This window comes from Ruditapes philippinarum, unplaced genomic scaffold (assembly GCF_026571515.1).
Source record: "Ruditapes philippinarum isolate M1 unplaced genomic scaffold, ASM2657151v2 ctg1686_1_1_1_1, whole genome shotgun sequence".
Lineage (NCBI taxonomy): Eukaryota > Metazoa > Mollusca > Bivalvia > Venerida > Veneridae > Ruditapes > Ruditapes philippinarum.
This window is the reverse complement of record NW_026865777.1, coordinates 51,909-70,207: the sequence shown is the minus strand read 5'-3', so window position 1 is coordinate 70,207 and position 18,299 is coordinate 51,909. Positions and strand designations below refer to the sequence as shown.

Below are 18,299 nucleotides of genomic sequence, written 5' to 3'. Positions count from 1 at the left end.
TTATTTTTTTATGTCAGCCAAATGACTAATATATAGATATATTTTTTTGTCATCATCAGATCTCGTGTCCTATATGGTGAATTTCCACTCGGACGTTTCTTGATCTACTAGTGATTTTTTTACTTTTTAGTTTATTCTTTTTTGTGATATGGGACGATTTTTTTTGTTTTATTTGTGAATAAAAGTGTTATATTTTTGTACACGTGTTTGCCCTTTTCTTTAAGATCACCTTTCCGGAGCTTCTTATTCCCTTCCAGATGCAGAAATAGACAACGATCCAGGCTAGAAGAAGGCATAGACAGAGGTCCCATTTGATGTATCCGGGCGCACCAACGCCGTCAGAGAGTCCCAGCACTTTACGCCTGTAATTGGGGACGTTATAAAGGCGTAAGCAAAAGGTTTGTCAATAAATGAACACCCTTTGATGTGTTTTTGTTTCACATATTCATTCATTATTCTAATATACTCATACCTTACATTCCATTAAAAACCAAAAAATATCTCAAGCACAGTGCATATCTCCAAAACAGACATTTCAATATAAAATACGAAAGGACAAAAATACAGAGGAACACATTAAAAGAGGCACTGTTATTAAACTATTCTATCTTTTGAGTTACCAGTATTAATAACAACAAAGTACATGTATTTCCTCATAATTTTAAACCAAGTGCCATTCGCTTGCTGTCCGGACATTAAATGCCATTTTCTTGTTTTTAGACATACATAAATTCAGTATATCAGTACCGTACATGTGTTAAAAACCTATTTGTATAACATATGTCCTATTATGTAAATACATCATTTATTACTTGACATTCAAACAACCATTTATGACGTCACAAAAATGACCCATTCTTAAATGCATCATTTCTACGCTTATATGGTAATAAGTATTTCATGTCACATGTGAAAAAAAAACATGTATAACCACGAAACACATGCAGACATACAATTGTGTGTTGTAGCGTGAACACAGCAATGTCAATGACCTGTTAACCACCATGCATTTCGCTTCATTCAATCTTAGTTTAAAATAGACTTTGGACAACCCATGCTGTAAATTAAACAACATATCAACAGATTTTAGTTGTAACACATTCATTGTACACAAAGTGCAAATGCTTTAGTCTACGAGATAAAAAAACAGGAGTTTTAAACGGATTTGATTAACCATTACAATGTTAGATTTGTTTAGTCTTTGAATTATTCCTGCAAGAGATATAAACTAAATTAGTAATAAAATCCACTCCCATCTGAAACAAACAAAAGTACATTAGTTCAAACCGTTTCTTACAAATGCCGATATGCTCAAACTTTTAAATGGCCGTTAAATAGACAAGCAAAATTCCACACCCTGAATTTAAATTTCAATATGGCCAATATTTCATAATTTGCTTTTCACCATTGTTACAATGCATTTCATTGGTTGCGTTTTCTCTTCAAACACGCATTTTAATTGGTTGGCAGCTATTACATCATATCACTGAAAGTTTGCCATTTGTTATATTCTGATAGGTTATAAGGGGTTTCAGGTCGGACAAATGACAATGGAAATAAATGGCTTTAACTCTCAACAAAAGCGCATGCAATAGCATCTAATAAGAACAAAAACTAGCTGGCTTCTTTTTCCATGAATAGTTCATCAATTTTACATTTAATTAACAGGAACACCCGGACCAAATAAGCACACTGGAATATATAATTCTACATTCAATAACAACGGAAGAAGGGTTGTTAAATACCGATGAACCCCAAGGTGGCGACACACAAAATAATAACGGGATATAACTGTATTAAGGGATATAAGTGTCATTTTTGAATGCAGAATGTAATGCAAAACCATGTTGTACAAACAGGTTTGGTTTTCAAAATGACATAAATATAAATATATGAATACATGTTAAAGGAATGTTGGCAAAACATGTTTGAAAAAGTCAAATATGTCTAGATAACTTATGTATACGACAAAAATATACAATGTAAATGATAAAAGAATATAAAATAGTAAGTACAAATGAAATACGTACTCCCAATATTCTGTAACAGGGTCTGTAATCTTGGCAGAGTTAGTGACATTGGATGCAACTGCTGACAATGACGACACAGTTGACGCAAACACTGACATGTTTGAGTAGGTCATGGTGGCGTTGTCTGTTGTTGCATTGTTGACAGACTTTGAGATTTGACGATGGTCGACGTGACACTCGGGTGTGTTCCATTCGTTGTCACAATTAGACCATGGTAACACCGAAGTGAAAGATGAGAACAGGTAGTAAAATGCCCAGGTCAGTATAATGTTGTATTCGCAATTAAGAAGGAAAACAACTACTGCGCATGCGTAGCCAATTCCTGAAAATGTCACAAAACTTGCCATATAAGAAATCTTAAAATAAGGTTAATAGAAATAGACGGTTTATATTTAATATTGTAAATGTTCAAAGCGTGAAGGTGACTTACAATTCAATAAATGCCCTTCGCATTTTCTACATTCTGTGCATACTTTAATGTTTCACATAACACAAAATAAACGACAGTGATCATTACCACATAAACCGTGTTATCTGATACATTTTACCTTCATATTTAACTTTTAAAGTACAGAAAAGAATGTGAAAAACGTGAAGTTGAGACATTAAAGGATGTACTGTTGTTAAAAATATATATCAAATAACGATTTATATCTATTAAGTTATTCTTTTGTATTTCAATCGTACTTCCTCATATAAAAGACGCATCAGGCGTGGAAAACTTGAGTTCAGAGCTAGTCTATCAGAGCAATCATTGACCGGGGTCCTAATAGCGTCTAATAAATCGATCGAAACGATTGATTGCCGAGCTTTTGAAACACAAGAAAGATTACGAAAATATTTCTAAAAACAGGTTATGGGCTTATAGATACTGAAAAGCTGTAAAGAATTATGATTTTGAAGTAATCTATTGAAGACGTAACCATCGTAATCTCGTTAAAACTCATATACCGCCATTATTCTAGATTTTTGTACAGATCATGTAAACGTTATATGCCAAAGTACGACAGTTACCGTTTTCCAAATAACGTAATAGAACTACAACGCTGTCAGGCTTTTGTGTAAACAAATGACTGAAAACATCATGGACGACTTCAAGCAAATCATGTATAAGCTTACCTTGAAATAAAGGGGAAATCTTCCATGTTCCAGTGCCACCCTCCGACATGAACTGCCCAAGGGAGACTTCAAGAAAGAACATCGGTATGCCGCCAAATATAACTGCGATGAAATAAGGTATGAGGAAAGCACCTGAAATTGAAAAATAGAATAATACACATTAGGTATAAAATTATTTTCTAAAATCATACTCTAATCTGCGTGACACACTAGTACCGCATCAGTGCGAAATCGCATCAAGAAATACCGGGAGACTGATTGCGACAGATTTAATTTGTCAAAAGCCAGAGAGGTGAAAATTGATTTAGACATAATTAAAAGCAATATCTGGGAAGCATCTTATGAATCTGTAATAAGGCGTCAAAGAAATGAAGACTTTGGACAGCCAGACGAAACATTGCAAGAATTACAAGATAGTAATAAATCGATATCGGAGTTGTTTCTGACACAGTATAGTTAGGTTACTGGGCACGGAATAATTCTGCTGAGAAAACGGAGCGTCAAATCTTATTTCATCCAAATAAAGAACGTGGTTTAACGTGTGATAAATGGTAAAAAAGCAATGAATATATTTACTTTGTTGGGCGAAGCAATTGACAGATACACATTGATTAAGTTATTATTTTGGCGAGTTTCCAGTTGAGAGTGATTGACAGTAACCTTGATGATGCACTTTTTTGCATAATGTTTGCGCATGTCTATACCTACCGCATTGGAGAACATGCCCTAATGAGTCATTTTTATATCAATGTAAAACTAATTCATTAGAGTGACTTTCTCCAAAATTGAACGTTTAATTAAGTCTTCTTTGAAACAAGTCCCCAGAGAAAGCATATAATGATCCCAAAGTTTATTCTTTCTGGTGCCAAGTATCTATTACCTAACGAGACCATCGGATTAATATGTATTTATTGAAAGTACAAGAAAAAGTACTTTACTGTCTTTGGGTTTATTTTGAAAATCTAGGTCAGTCGTTCTTCATATATTTGATCTAAAATAAGTTCTCAGCAGTTCTGAGTTTTTTTTCTTTTCTATGACGTTTATGATATTGAAATCATAGGCACTATTACTCATTAGCTTGAATAATGCGATGATCTTCTTTTAACATACAAATTTATTGTTCTTAAACTTGCTATCTTTTACTGTTAAAGAGGATCTTGTTTTTTTTTGTGTGTGTTTTTTTTGTGTGTCACAGATAGCACCTGAATAGTTTCTATCTCAGTATAATGTAGTGCATTTAAATTAAATTTTATCTCAATAAATAGTTCACTATGGATTTTCCATTCTAGCATTTATGGGAGTGTTTTTTTGCTCTTCTTGTTGTAGATATGAATAGTCTGGTTCGTTTGATCTGCGACGCTGACATTTACAGAGAGGTCAGTCTACTCCCTGATAGCATCTTGCTTTCTATCTTTCTAATTCTGGTCGACAAAATGCATACTTGCCATTTGGCTTCTATGGTTTCGGTTTTCGTTTAGAAGTTTTATGAATAAACCCAATACTCTAACAACAACATTTAATCTACCAACTGGAAATGTTATACTATAAAAGGAAATTCAAAATTGAAAGGACAACACATTGATTCAGATATTTAGATCCAAACCTTTTGTCCTTCTGTTTGTCACCTCATTGTGCCATGTTAGTACGTGGAATGAGACTGAAACTTGACTTGGTGTTACTTATGAGCTGTGTCTAGTGAAGGTTTGTCTTTTTTAATTTATACTAGCCTAAAATCACAAGTTTTTTTGTAAACCTCCAGAATACATTATCCTTATGTTATGGACCAGTGTGTAACCAAGTTGTTTAAGGTTATCCGAGGCAGAGAGGTCATATTGTAAAGTTCAGATGTGAGAAACGAAAATGAAAAAGAATTGGCCGTTTTTGCTATGCATGCATGAATGATGGCTTTCTATCCTTAAACACCTTTAGAAAATGGGACAGAGGGACATCAATAGGTCAGTGACTCCTATGTCGCTTTAAGGCCTATCTTGGGTTTATTGTGTTTGACGTCATTCGCTAGTTATAATAGTAATTCAGTGGATAGCTTAAACCCATTTACTACAATGTATTACTAGTTCGGGTAAATGCGTTTAAGCTATCCACTAAATAAGTATAATAATGTAAATATGCATTAAGAAAAGGGAAAAAATGTAAAATGTCATTAGATTGAAATGTGTACCTCGCGGCTCAATGTAAATGCATTGTTTACTTATTTGTCCTATATATCTACGTCACAACGGAAGTTTCCACTTAATTGTAACCTTGCTTCAAGGTTGATTACACTGCACGAAACAAAACATGCGCTTCTTAGAAATGAAAGTGTTCAAAATATGTTAAGGACCTTAAGTTAAGATACAGGGAAAATAATCCAGTTATATAAATGTATCATAGTTAATTTTGCAAAGTGGCGTAAGCATAATAAATTCAAGTTAGTACCATTAACTTATTAAAGATTTGTGAAATTACACTGCCGATAAATTTAGATTCATTTTAGTTTGCGCTTCAATCCATTAACTTGAATGGACTGCAATTTAACCGAGTCATTTAGCATTTCCCTCCATTCAATATATAACTTTATACGATACCGTCAATGAAATCAACGATTTAGTGGAGTATTTAAATATTTGCATGGGTAATAAAATATAATACATGGTTTAGTCAATTTAGTTTATGACAAATGTGTTACACTGTAAATTTGCAAAATAAAAAAACTATTTGGAGATTATATTTGTTTGACTTCCGTTTCAAATAGAATGAATTTTACTGTAAATCAGATTCGTTATATGTTTTCATTAATTATACGTTACATACAGAACGTGTTCTAGTTTAACGAGGCACGCACCTCGTTCGTTCTTTGAGCATACCTCTTTTAAAATGTAATCACAGAACAACAGTGCGGTAAACTCATTTAACATAAGAATTAACTGGTTATATTTTATTACATTTCTTTACCAATATAAAGGAAACATTCAAATCTAATTTTTGTCAATATTAGGAATCATAATATGAAGAACACGTTATCAATTATATGTAATTACTACAGTCTAACCTAGTACGGAAAAACACCAAAATAAGGGACCCCTAAAGGTGAATAATTGCTTTATGAAGTTGAAATAAGAAATATCTACAACCTTGCAACAGCCGTCCGTTTTATAAGTTTCAAAGATTCTTTACCGGTTATATGACAATACATAAATAACCGTTAATATACAGTCTTTTAACGTGTCAAAAATCTTTATATCGAATTTATAATTCAACAAACTTCCTGAATTAGAGAAAAACGTGAAATAACTTCATAAATCGACCGCAATCGTGTTTACACATATAATCGTCAAGATCAACTTTACAAACATGCAGTATTATTATTATTTTTGATATCACCAACTATCTATTTATTAAGAGGTGTTCAAACAATTCAAAACGTTTGTTGATTGACTTTGCGGAAACGCTTTTATGACAAAAACGGATACTTCTGGACTAGAATCGTCTACTTTTAAACGATATTATTTATCTGAAGGGAAACCTACAAAGGCTTCCATGTAACATGCGGGAAAATGATCATTTCGTTGCCACACGCTGTTTTTTATATAATATCTCGAAGTAACAGTTAACTTTCTTCTGTTGTCAAGACCTCTTGATTACAAGTTAAATCTTTTCTCCTTTTGCTTCCGAAGATAATTCTTAAAAGCAATGTTATTTCCTTCATTTATGTGATAAGAAAAACGTAAGAAGTACTTCATTTAATTAATAAAACATACAGGTTCTGTTTACGGCTTGTAATCCTCCCGAATGTTGAGTATTTATTTTTTACGTAGCATACAAAATTATTTTACTTTTTGTTTTTCGTTAGATACATATCAAACCATGTTTCTCTGTTATATTTGTATATGAAATTAATGCTTTTATAATCTCAAAATAAACAGTAATATTTGGATTTTAATCGTATTTTTTTTTAATAATAGTGACCAATGCCAAATTTAAGCACTCTAAATATAAGGCTTAAGTTTTCCCTTACTGTGTCAATGTTAAAAGTCAGAAATACTCTTTGTATTGTTAAATATTTAAGACGTCTGTAATCATGGATTAAACAGGATCAAGTTTAATACTAAGATCAGGATTAGCAAATTTAAGTCCGAGTGTCAAGCCTATGGCTTTCTCTCGTTGAACAAGTAGGTTAAAAATAAGGGGTGGGTTTCGCAAAGTAAAGAAACATAGATGACCATCCTAGTTGTGTCATCCATTCCTGCAAAGAACAAGAGGGATCACATTTTATATCTGAAAAAAAAAACCCCTATATATTAAACTTGTTTGTAATAGTCGCTCTACCTTGGTGCCCGCACAAAGAAAAGCTTGAAAAAGAAAAGATTGGAATTCTTCAACTTAACAAAAGAATTATCCCGTTCAAAACATTTCAAACTGAAAGCTAGGTGCTTTGTGTAAAAGAACTAGATCTTGTTGAATTTTCAAAACTGTTGGTAATTAACAACAATATTGCTTTTATTTTTCCTTTGATTAATCAATGGCGGCGCGACTCTCTACCCTATGTGTGGAGCAGACGTATTTTGAGTTCGCGTGGAACATTCTTAGAGAGCGTTCAATACTTGTTATATTAAGAAACAATCTTTTTTTAGAACTGATCATTAATGGTGCCGAACTAATGAACCCCAGATCGCCTTCGCTTGTTATTAAACAGACCCAATGTGTGACGTAAACGGAGAGTAAAATATTACGTGAAACATGTGTTTTCACGATATACTCCCATCTGCTATTGATATCAAAGTCTGCAATACGCTTCTTCAAATATTACCACAAAAAATTTCCAATCGGCTAATACCTTTTTTCCGTCATACTTAGGCACCATTAATTTTTTACGCGAAGCCAGTAACTTAAGCTCATAAACAATTGTATAGAAAATTTTGTTACAGTATGCCAAGAAATATGAACGCGTACGTCTTTAAAAGTTCAAAAATTCTGGGGCCCATACTCTCAGTGCCTGCTAGGGCGGATGAACCCTCATAAAGCCTGGAATACACACACACACCACCAAGTTCTTTAAACAGGATATGAAAGACTTGATACTTTTTATTTTGTGTTATTTTGTCTGTTTCTATAATGTCAGATTAAGTTCAAACGACAAGTAGAAAGAGACTCAATTTATTCAGTGTCACGTAAACAGTCGCAGACAAACAATTGTCTTAGGAGACGAAGCTAGAGTAACTTATTACCAACCACCTTGAAGAGGCTGTATTGATTTTAAAAGCAAATTTGCTTTAATGAAATCTTCTCTATATCGTGGATCGATACTGCAAGAATTCTTTTGGTACAGATATACGTCGATAACTGAATTATTTTCTAAAAAGAGATGTTAGTCAATTAGACAGCAGAGACATTAATGTGTCACACGTGACAAAGTGAAAATTGGTCTAACACACGTGCCAGATTATTTTAAGAACTTGAATAAATTTCTTTGTTAAAACTATTCGTATAAATGTAACATGTGATTGTATTTTATTTTTATTTTAACCCGACCAAATAAACAATTAAGTGGCGACTTGGCCAAGTGGTTAACGTGACGGACTAGTAACCTAAGTTTTAAGTATTGCTGACCGCGTGGATTCAAACCAAATCAGGGGCAAGCCGCTGGTTTTCGGATAAGGACGGTTATAAATCATCGACAAGGTGAACTGTCATTACGTCATTTTATGAACATCTAGCTCAACAAGTTTAACTTGTTGTCCACTTACATGTAACACTCCTTACATACATCATAAGTTTTGAGGCACATATAAATCATCAAATGTTTATAGGTCAGGGTCACAGGTGGGACGTATTTTTTTTCAAAGTTGTTTATAAGTAAATAAACATAGTTTCTACGGTCTTTAAAGAGAGCTGACAATAAACTAGCTAAGCAAACATTAATACTATTAATATCACGGTTGGTATTGAAACCTACCGTATCAGATCGCGATATAGTTTTTGAATTATTGCATTTCAAAAGAATGTTTGTCGTCTGCAATTCATTCATAAGATAGTCTGCGTAAATGTTCTCAAATTGTCGAACAAAACACAAGTTTAAGTAGCTTCTTACAAAAGAATAAGTCAGCTATAAAAGAAACCCGGTCTTCCCTAAAAAAAATCGTAAAACTCTTTGGCTAACCTTGATATTTAAAACCATTTGTTATACTCGCGAGTGCATTACAAATTCGATATTTGAAAATAGATTACATTTTGTTCGTTTATACTTGGTCACACAAACAAACTTTATATTTTGAAGCCATGACTCCATTGTTTAGCCATTGAGATTAGTAAAGTGCCTAATCTTTATAAAAGGAATGAATTAGATTAAATTTTATAAGACTTTAAAAAAAAATAGTCCGGAGTAATCTGACCTCTATCTACACATCTGACCTTACAACTTTTGCCAAAGGCAATATTAAACTTTTGAATAAAGGATTAAGACAACTGCCACAAAAGGGGACCATATATATTTATGCGCAAAAATGTGTATGTGTCCCTCAACGCAGAATTGAAATCTAATTTGACCGACAAATAAGCCAGTTTTGGGTATTTCTTAATACTCGACTTCAACCGAAGACGCCGGGTTAAAAGGGAACCTCACATATTCCTTCAATGTATACGACAGTCTGCGTTATGGCACAAATAGCTTTTTGTCGAGCCCAAAAAATGGATAAAAGATGTTGCTAAAACCGTAACAGAATGAGGATCTTACAACAACCGTCCTAGCTCCGTCGAGGTTGGAGAGATCCGGGGTTTAAAAATGACTGGCGCATGCATCATCAACATTTACAGTTTGATTGGATTACCGTACACTTTCCAATCATCACCGGTTTATTGTCTAAATAAAACAAAATTATCTTTTTTTCTATCGTCTGCAGCTGTTGAGCACGCGCAAATTCAGCCTCATCTTCACACAGCGCGAGCTAGCATCTGTTATCATGACGGGACACTCGTAGCATCTGTTCTCATACTAATGTTACAAACCATTTAAATGTTCGTCTGCTTATTATATAATATGGTACATATACTTGCAATATATTGAAACTGATCGACATAATGAACACCGCTAAACAAAAAAGACACCATTGAAAAAGACCTTGAGGTAGTCGATCACCACTGGATCTCGAAAGTTTACACACAATGCCTTTAGAATAACTTGTATTATTTCTTATGGGATTCTGATACAAATGTTCGTGTTTTCTTCACCAGTTTTTCCACAAGTACTTCGAAACATAATAAACGAAAATGGCAGACAAAGGAGACGAATATTGTTACATGTATTTTGTTCATCACGCACTCTAAAATGTAATTCACTTCAGTGCTTGCCGGTCAAACACTTCCGACTTGTTTTTCCCCCAATCAATCTGACAAGTCAGAACTTTATTTTCGTATTTATACAGTTTTCTAGCTGAAATATCTTCCATTACTTTTTTACATCATACAAATACTTTGGGGATTTAGCATCGGAATAGTTTCATGTCAGGGAAAAATCGATCATGCAAATGTTGTTTTCTCCAGATATACGCCAAAAATTGATAAGATGGTAGCAGACGTACACTCATAAAATATCAGTATGAAATATTACCCAACATACATTTGTTTGTTCGTAGCATACACTATAATGATGATGATATCGATTTATGATCACATATCATAGACCCCTATCTTGAATTCCCACGACCAGACTTTTCTAAAGCGCATCATATATTTTTTTTTATCAGGAAGAAGTTGCAAGCAGTAAAAACTGTTCACGGAAAGTACACAAGGGTTTCACACATTTCTTAACTTAAAATACGGATTAAAGGAATTATAGCCAAGATAACAAAGTAATCAAGAAAATATTTATACAGGTTTATAAATGTTTTTTGTAAAACATTCGGTATCATTATCAACAGCGCGCATGCCCGATTAATCATATATAAATACTTTGCTGTGAAAGGCACGCAAGAAGGCCAGACATATAGGTATAATCGTATTAAGTGACATTAATGTTTAAGTGAAAATGTGAAATATGCGTCTTCTTCTTCTAAAGTCTCTTAACAAATCTTAGTAAAGACGGCGAGACTTGTAACCAAACTTAAGAAATAAGTTGTTATGTGTTAAAGTTTGGCATTCTGGAACAATTTCACAAAATAAAATATATACAAAGAATAATATAGTAATTTGATAAAACAATGGTCTACCTACCTCCACCATTTCTGTAACACAAGAAGGGGAATCTCCAGACATTTCCGAGACCCACAGAAAATCCTATACACGCCAACAAGAAGTCAATTTTTCGAGACCATTGCTCGCGCTCGTGCACTCCAGGTTTCAAACCCTCGCTTGATAAGGTAGCGGTGTCCGTTGGGGTAGATGGTTCTAAAGGCTCTCGTTCTTCCCGATAATCTTCTTGATTTGCCTCCTTCATCTTTTCGTTCGTTGCCATGGTTTCTGGAATGACATAAATCGAGACGCCAAGGTAAGAAAAAACCTTTAAACTATAAAATGCGTCCTTACTCTCATGTATTTGTATTTCTTAAATATCAATACCACATCTGTTACTTTGTAACATTGCGTATAGGTTTTAAAATTCAGATTTAAACTTTAAAGGTTCTGTTTTAAGTACGTGTATATTTTATCATTTGTTTTTCCGGTAAGGCACTGCTTTTCACGTTTTCCTTAACTGGCCTCAGCCAGTCAATTAATTTACGGAAGTTATCTTTATAAAACATAATAACTTTTATCACATAGAAGGAAGATAACAGGGAAACTATTGATGAAAAGTATGCATAAGTATACATTCAGCACGGATATTCACACTTAAAATCACAAAAGAAAAAAAAGAAAAAGAAAACACACACACACACAACGAAATATGTTTTTGAAAACGTTGTTATTATACCTCTACATTCATTTGACATTTACTGATTATCACAAATAAGCAGAAATTACGATGACCGTGCAGTAGACGTTAGAGGGGTGGTAGAATACATAAATACGTATATTGCCGAAGATTTACGAAGATTTACGAAGATTGACAAGAAATCCCCGACATTATTTGATGTATTATGCACCTCGTCTGTTTTATTCGGAATGACTCATACAGACTGATTTAGAGATATTGATATTTGTAGTGAATTTGCATGTACAAGATATTTTCTCTTGTTTTTTTCCTTTTTACTATAAATAGATTGTTCCTATGCAGGATTTTATGAACTAGGCGACTTATACACACAATTTATGATATTATCTGTCTACATATCCAATTAAAACTTCCAATTAATCGTTTTATTAATATGTACTATTCAAATAAAAAGGAAATAACTATGTTTAAAAAGATATTGCTTTATCTCTGTGTCTAAAATCATTGTTACATACATGTTTATGACATTTTATGATGGTGGAGTGACCTTTGGAGAACGGCCAGCACCAGGCAAATAAATAATTATTAACTTAGTGTCTGACTTTGGTCAGTAAACATAATATGCACTGTGGCCATGGAAAGTCGATAAAATATAGTCCCTACATCTGATCTCCCAATGAACTACAATTACATTGTATATATAACTTCATACATTGTATTTATATCTAATGAAAAAGTACAGGTTTTATTCTCTTCGTCAAAAAATGATGATAATTTATATGTACATTATGTAAATTTTGATTAAATCAAATACTACGACGAGCGTATATTTCTTTTACTTTCTCATAAATTAACTATGGGTATGCATTAAGACAGATCCTATGTAACGATTTTCATGCTATAGTAAACCGAGTTGCGATTCGTCATATATTTTCGCGACACATAATTGTTTAATTTCATTAATGTTTTAATAAAGTACATGTAATAATAAACTCAAACTCAAGTTTACTAAGGTCGTAAATAACTAATCTGAGGAGTATTCTTACAAAGATTTGCACTTTGAAATGAAAATTAGATAAATAAAAGAATTATAATAAAAATAACAATAATAAAAATAATACATGGCGACAAACCAAATCAAAACTAATAATGGCAAGGGTGCATGCTTTCACCTTAACTTTAATTGCACAGATGTGAAAATACCCCCAAAATATATAGCATTACGAAAAAGTAAGAAAAAAACAACAAAATAACAACAACAACAACAACATCTCGTGAATAACGGTTTGTTTAGTTCCCACATTGCAATCACTCAAGATGCGTAGTACTGTATGAGAAGATAAATGACACAACGTGGAAACTTTTTACTGGGAAAATCATGTCTTGCCAAGAAACCAGCATAAGGTGATGCAATGTTAACTCATGGTGAGATGTTTAAAGGTTACTGACTGCTACAAATGTTCTCTATTGCGAACAGCGTACACGTACATGTATGTAATGTGAAGGCCACAATATATACTTTTAACTAAGGTCACACAGATTGGCATACATTATTAGTTCTTTAAATCATTACTACAATGGTCGGCAATTCACCTATTCAACATAATTTTATCAAAAGTGACTAAGAAACATATCTAAACTGAACATTTTTAATGGTTTTGTATTTAATAAAACAATTTACATAAAATATTATATTGAAATTCAATGTAGGTTTAAAATAGCTGGGATTTTCGCTGAATATCGTGTTTTATACGATTTTACGATGAACAGCTGAAAATGTTATGGAAATTTACCAAGCTGTATTGATTTTTATCATGTTAATGATGAACACACCGCATGCCTCTAGAAAATCACTTACATTATTTCTGTACTACACGTGATGTGTTTTCTAATGGCATGATTTGTTTGGATTTCCCAAGAAACGCAGCGGTTGATTGTTAATAATAGCGTTAAGAGCGAGCCCTAAGACCGGGAGAAAGGGGGCTTAACTTATGTTATATCAGTATATGTAATAAATTTCGCATTTCTGTAACAATAAGAAAATCTGAAGCTTAACCAAAAACTTATTGCTTTAATTAAGATTTTTATATCTCTTTAGATTGTGCCATTTATATAAAAAATATTGCCGGAAATATATATTTCCTATATTACCATGGCAACGACGTATTTGTATCGATCACTAATGATGTTGTGTTGATTTTGTATGTCTAATTTCACAAAAAGGTTTCTTCAAACAAAAATATAAAACGAACAAAGAGGGAAAATTCGTAAGCGTTCATGCACCCAACAATGACATAAACTATAGAGCATATATTATGGAATATTACTACTGAAAATATTTCTTGACAATTTATTATGGAATATTATTACTGAAAATAATTCTCGACAAAGTTTAACTTGAAGGGAAGAAAACTTTGGCATTTGGCTTCAACGAAGGCAGAATGGCGTAAATATCCTTTATGTACCAACTAAATTGTCCCTGGTTACATTTAAACTTTAAAACATTAAACAAAACCAGAGTTCACATGTACTCCTGGAGAAATTGGCACAATGGCATACAAAAACACCTTGTAACATGTGATATCATAAGACATTAAGAGTTTTTATTGGCTTTAAACACCAATATCAATATATTTTTATACACTCATCAAGCGTAACAAATGTGACGTCGTCAAAAGAATTAGTTGATAAAGCACATTATGTGTGACTTTTTCACATTACTTAATTTCATTTTACCAAAGAGTGACAAGTCCAAGTTCTGACCTAGGTCAGACGTTACAAAAAGGTATACAGTCAATATCGTTAAGTAAGTAAATAAACACTAGAAGTCGGTTATATCGCGTCATAACTTCCCGTATGAGCGGTTAAAAACGAATTTCGCAACGTGAAAATTACAAAACTAGTATGGACGTTTGCCATGGTTCATTTTGTAACGTAGTTTGTTAAATATTTTATCGGTTATCTATTATCCATGCCGTTTACCAATTTGTCATCACGATTATTAAAGCTTGAAAAAAATTCAAAGACTACTCCGGGAAGAAAATATTGAAAGCTACCTAACATTTTTATACACCAATGCTTCGCCAAATCATGGTCTCATGATTTTAGACGGTGACGTTGCAATGAATTAGCAGTAATTATAATAATATATTGTCAACAAATCGCCTTTAATTAAAAAAAACTATTTTTCTTTTAAGAACAACGCATATCTTAAGTATCAAAAACGCCTTATATTCGTCAAAAATGCATATATCTGTTTAACAATTTTTTTTCAATTCTTGGATCTAATGATACTTCCATACGTTACAAAAATAAAAAAAAACAACATCTTTTAAGAACAATAAGAAATTGTTTCATTTTAACAATAATTATTATTCGTCACTCATGACACGACAAACATTCAGTACAAACAATGACTTTGTTCACAATTATGACATTTCATATTTTTAACAGATTTAACACGCTATCTTTATTTATATTACCACATTTATATTAGAGACATGCATTATCTATGATGAAATATTATGTCATAAACGGTTCCATTTCGTGAAATTATTCCTGCAAACATGTTTTTGTTTTCTTTAATCTTGGAAGGGAGTAGCATATCAGTAACACAGGTATTGTGTGAAAGTGAAACTTGACCGATATTTTGTACGACAGCCAATAGAATCAACAGTAAACAAACCGAAGTGTAGCAGTTCACAATGCTACCAATAAGTAAATATACCCTGTGTTTAATCAAATAAAGGATTATTATTGCTTGCCCAGGGTAACATGTAAATATTCAATCGCTTAAAAAGTCAGCCAGGCACATTAAGTTGAGCAGACGACAAAAGGTCAGGCCGCGCCAAGAAGTTATACTGGTATTTTCTTTATTTATCGGATTTGTGTTGGTTGCAATCCACTTATATTTACTTCTGCGTCTACAAAAGGTTGTATAATTATATAGAGATTACAATTTATCCAGACGACTATTTATTAATATAAAGGTTTTGGGCTCTGATTAAAGTTTCTTTTTTGGCCTTTTTTCTTGCTGGATCACGTATTGCAATAAACATTTTGTTTTGTGAAAATTTTACCCACAAGTATGATAAGCTTTGAACTATAACAATGTGTTATAATCACTTTATCAATTAGTTTTATAGGTATATGAAGTAAAGCTTGGACCAATTCGTCATAAAATATTTGCCGCGTCGCCCACACAGCATTCGTGCCGGACCGTTTAGAAATACTAACATAGAGCAGATAATTCATATGTTAGTAATCAATCTTATAAATTAATTATAGCCATTATTCAACACAACAGCTATACAAGAAGAACAAAAGCTTTAAATAAAGCCAAATATGTTTAGAAAAGCACATTAAGGAAGGGGGTATTTACTTTGCATACTTTCATTCACCCGTGATATAAAAACAATACAACTATACAATATATCATATATCTAAATAATAAGTTGACACAATTAACATCTTACAAGTATTTATATTTACACCAAGAATTACGTATCTGGTGATTTAATTTATCAAGAATAAGATTTAAACCGGATGTAAAAATTGTATCAATGTATTATCTATTTATGGCAATATCCATGCAATTTCTTTTTATTTATTCAAACTTCACACACGATAAAATTATTGTACCCTTATTTTGCGTCTGTTTAGTTTTTAATTTACACCTTTCACCTATCAAAGTTTACCAAGTCCTTATTTGATTAAGTTAACGGATTTTATCCGACTCGTACAAAACTGAAGTAAATTCTACTATCTCATATTTCATCATATGAAACGAGCGGAAATATTTATTATCTTTACGCCGCAAAATGTATTTTAAGTACTTTATATGAAATTAATGCAGTTACGTAGTGGAAAAGTACAAATTATTTGTAAATTATAAATTCATTATTTACTCGGGCGGGTTTGTATTTAATCTGTTTTTGTAATCACGAGCAATGTAAGAAATATCGAACGAAAACGAAGTACAGGAACGAGTTGTATAGAAGTATCGTATACAGTATATTCTTTTGAATGAAATGTAAACATTTGATTTCCAATAGTTGCATAGCATTCAACATTAAAAACAAAAACATAAAAAACACCTCAATTTTTAACTCCATTTGATTACGGTCATTTAAACATGCACGAAAAAAAAACACATAACTTTAGAATATTATATCAACAAATGGCCATTTACCGTTAAAAAGCAATTTTGAAAATCTAAATGCACGAAATTTAGGTGGTTATATATAATGAATGGCAATTTAAAACTAGTTTGGTATTCGCACAAGATAACAATCATTGTACTGAATGTCATTTATAATAAAAAAAATTAAGGTATATGTTTGTATAATACTACATGTACAGGCTTAACTTTGAAATGAACATATCATGTTCGTCAATAATATTACATGTTCTGGAATCATGCAAGAAATAATATGTTACTCTGGTATCATAACAAACTTTTAACGCAGCACTCCAATTATTGTCGTAACTTAGTGCAAGTAAAGCAATGTCTCACATCTAAACCATGTTTTCATTGAAGTTCCAGCAAAAAAACTCCCAAAGATTTCTTGGAATTTTGTCAGTGTTAATAAACACAACAACAGTATTATGTTTACATTATGATAGTAAATAGCAGTCACTGTGGAATGTTTATTGCGAATAAACACATGTGTTGTTGTCATAACAAAATGTTTAAGAAGTCATATTTACATATTTCAAATTATCAAATTATCATACATTTTCAGGAATCGTAGAGGACATTTTTCCCAGTGTGTAAGTTATTCCCTACCCCCATATGACAAGGTCAGATGTTTGGAGTTGAGGACTGTTCGGGATAAGAGGGCGTTTGTCATTTCTACAACATGTACAAGGACGTTTTTTGTCCAAAAGCTTCGAAAAATTATAATGCTGTCCATTTTCGACAGCTGGAAAAAATAGAAACGTGGTAAAGTTGGAAGATAACTCGTTTAACAAAAACTTCTTTTCAGGGACGAAATTACAATAATTTGACATTATAAGCAGATTCTACTCAGATACTTTGTTACCTCGCTTCGGAATATATTTCTCTGATGTTACCTGAATTAGAGACCACTTTCGCTGCAGAATGCAATAGTACTTTTTGCGCTTTGAAGATAACACAATATGTTTATTACAGGTCTATCATTCCACCAATTTTCAGCAAAATAACGAGACTTTACCGGTTATTTCCAGCTCAATTCATGACACACGTGTTTCCTGTCATCCGATTCAGACCAGTTCATCTCATAGCAACAATCCAATAATAGTGT

At 32.5% G+C, this 18,299-nt stretch overlaps 1 protein-coding gene across 1 annotated transcript in view; it reads right to left on the bottom strand.

The window, feature by feature from the left end:
* LOC132730279 (sodium- and chloride-dependent taurine transporter-like) overlaps positions 1-18,299 on the bottom strand; it is a 37,455-nt gene that overhangs the window by 18,489 nt on the left and 667 nt on the right. Inside the window, exons 2-5 of the mRNA XM_060716164.1 lie at positions 11,355-11,600; positions 3,150-3,281; positions 2,031-2,352; positions 230-362 (exon numbers count right to left, since the gene is read on the bottom strand). Coding sequence (XP_060572147.1) covers positions 230-362; positions 2,031-2,352; positions 3,150-3,281; positions 11,355-11,595 — 828 coding nt within the window. The 5' untranslated portion in view covers positions 11,596-11,600. The remainder of the gene's footprint in view (positions 1-229; positions 363-2,030; positions 2,353-3,149; positions 3,282-11,354; positions 11,601-18,299) is intronic.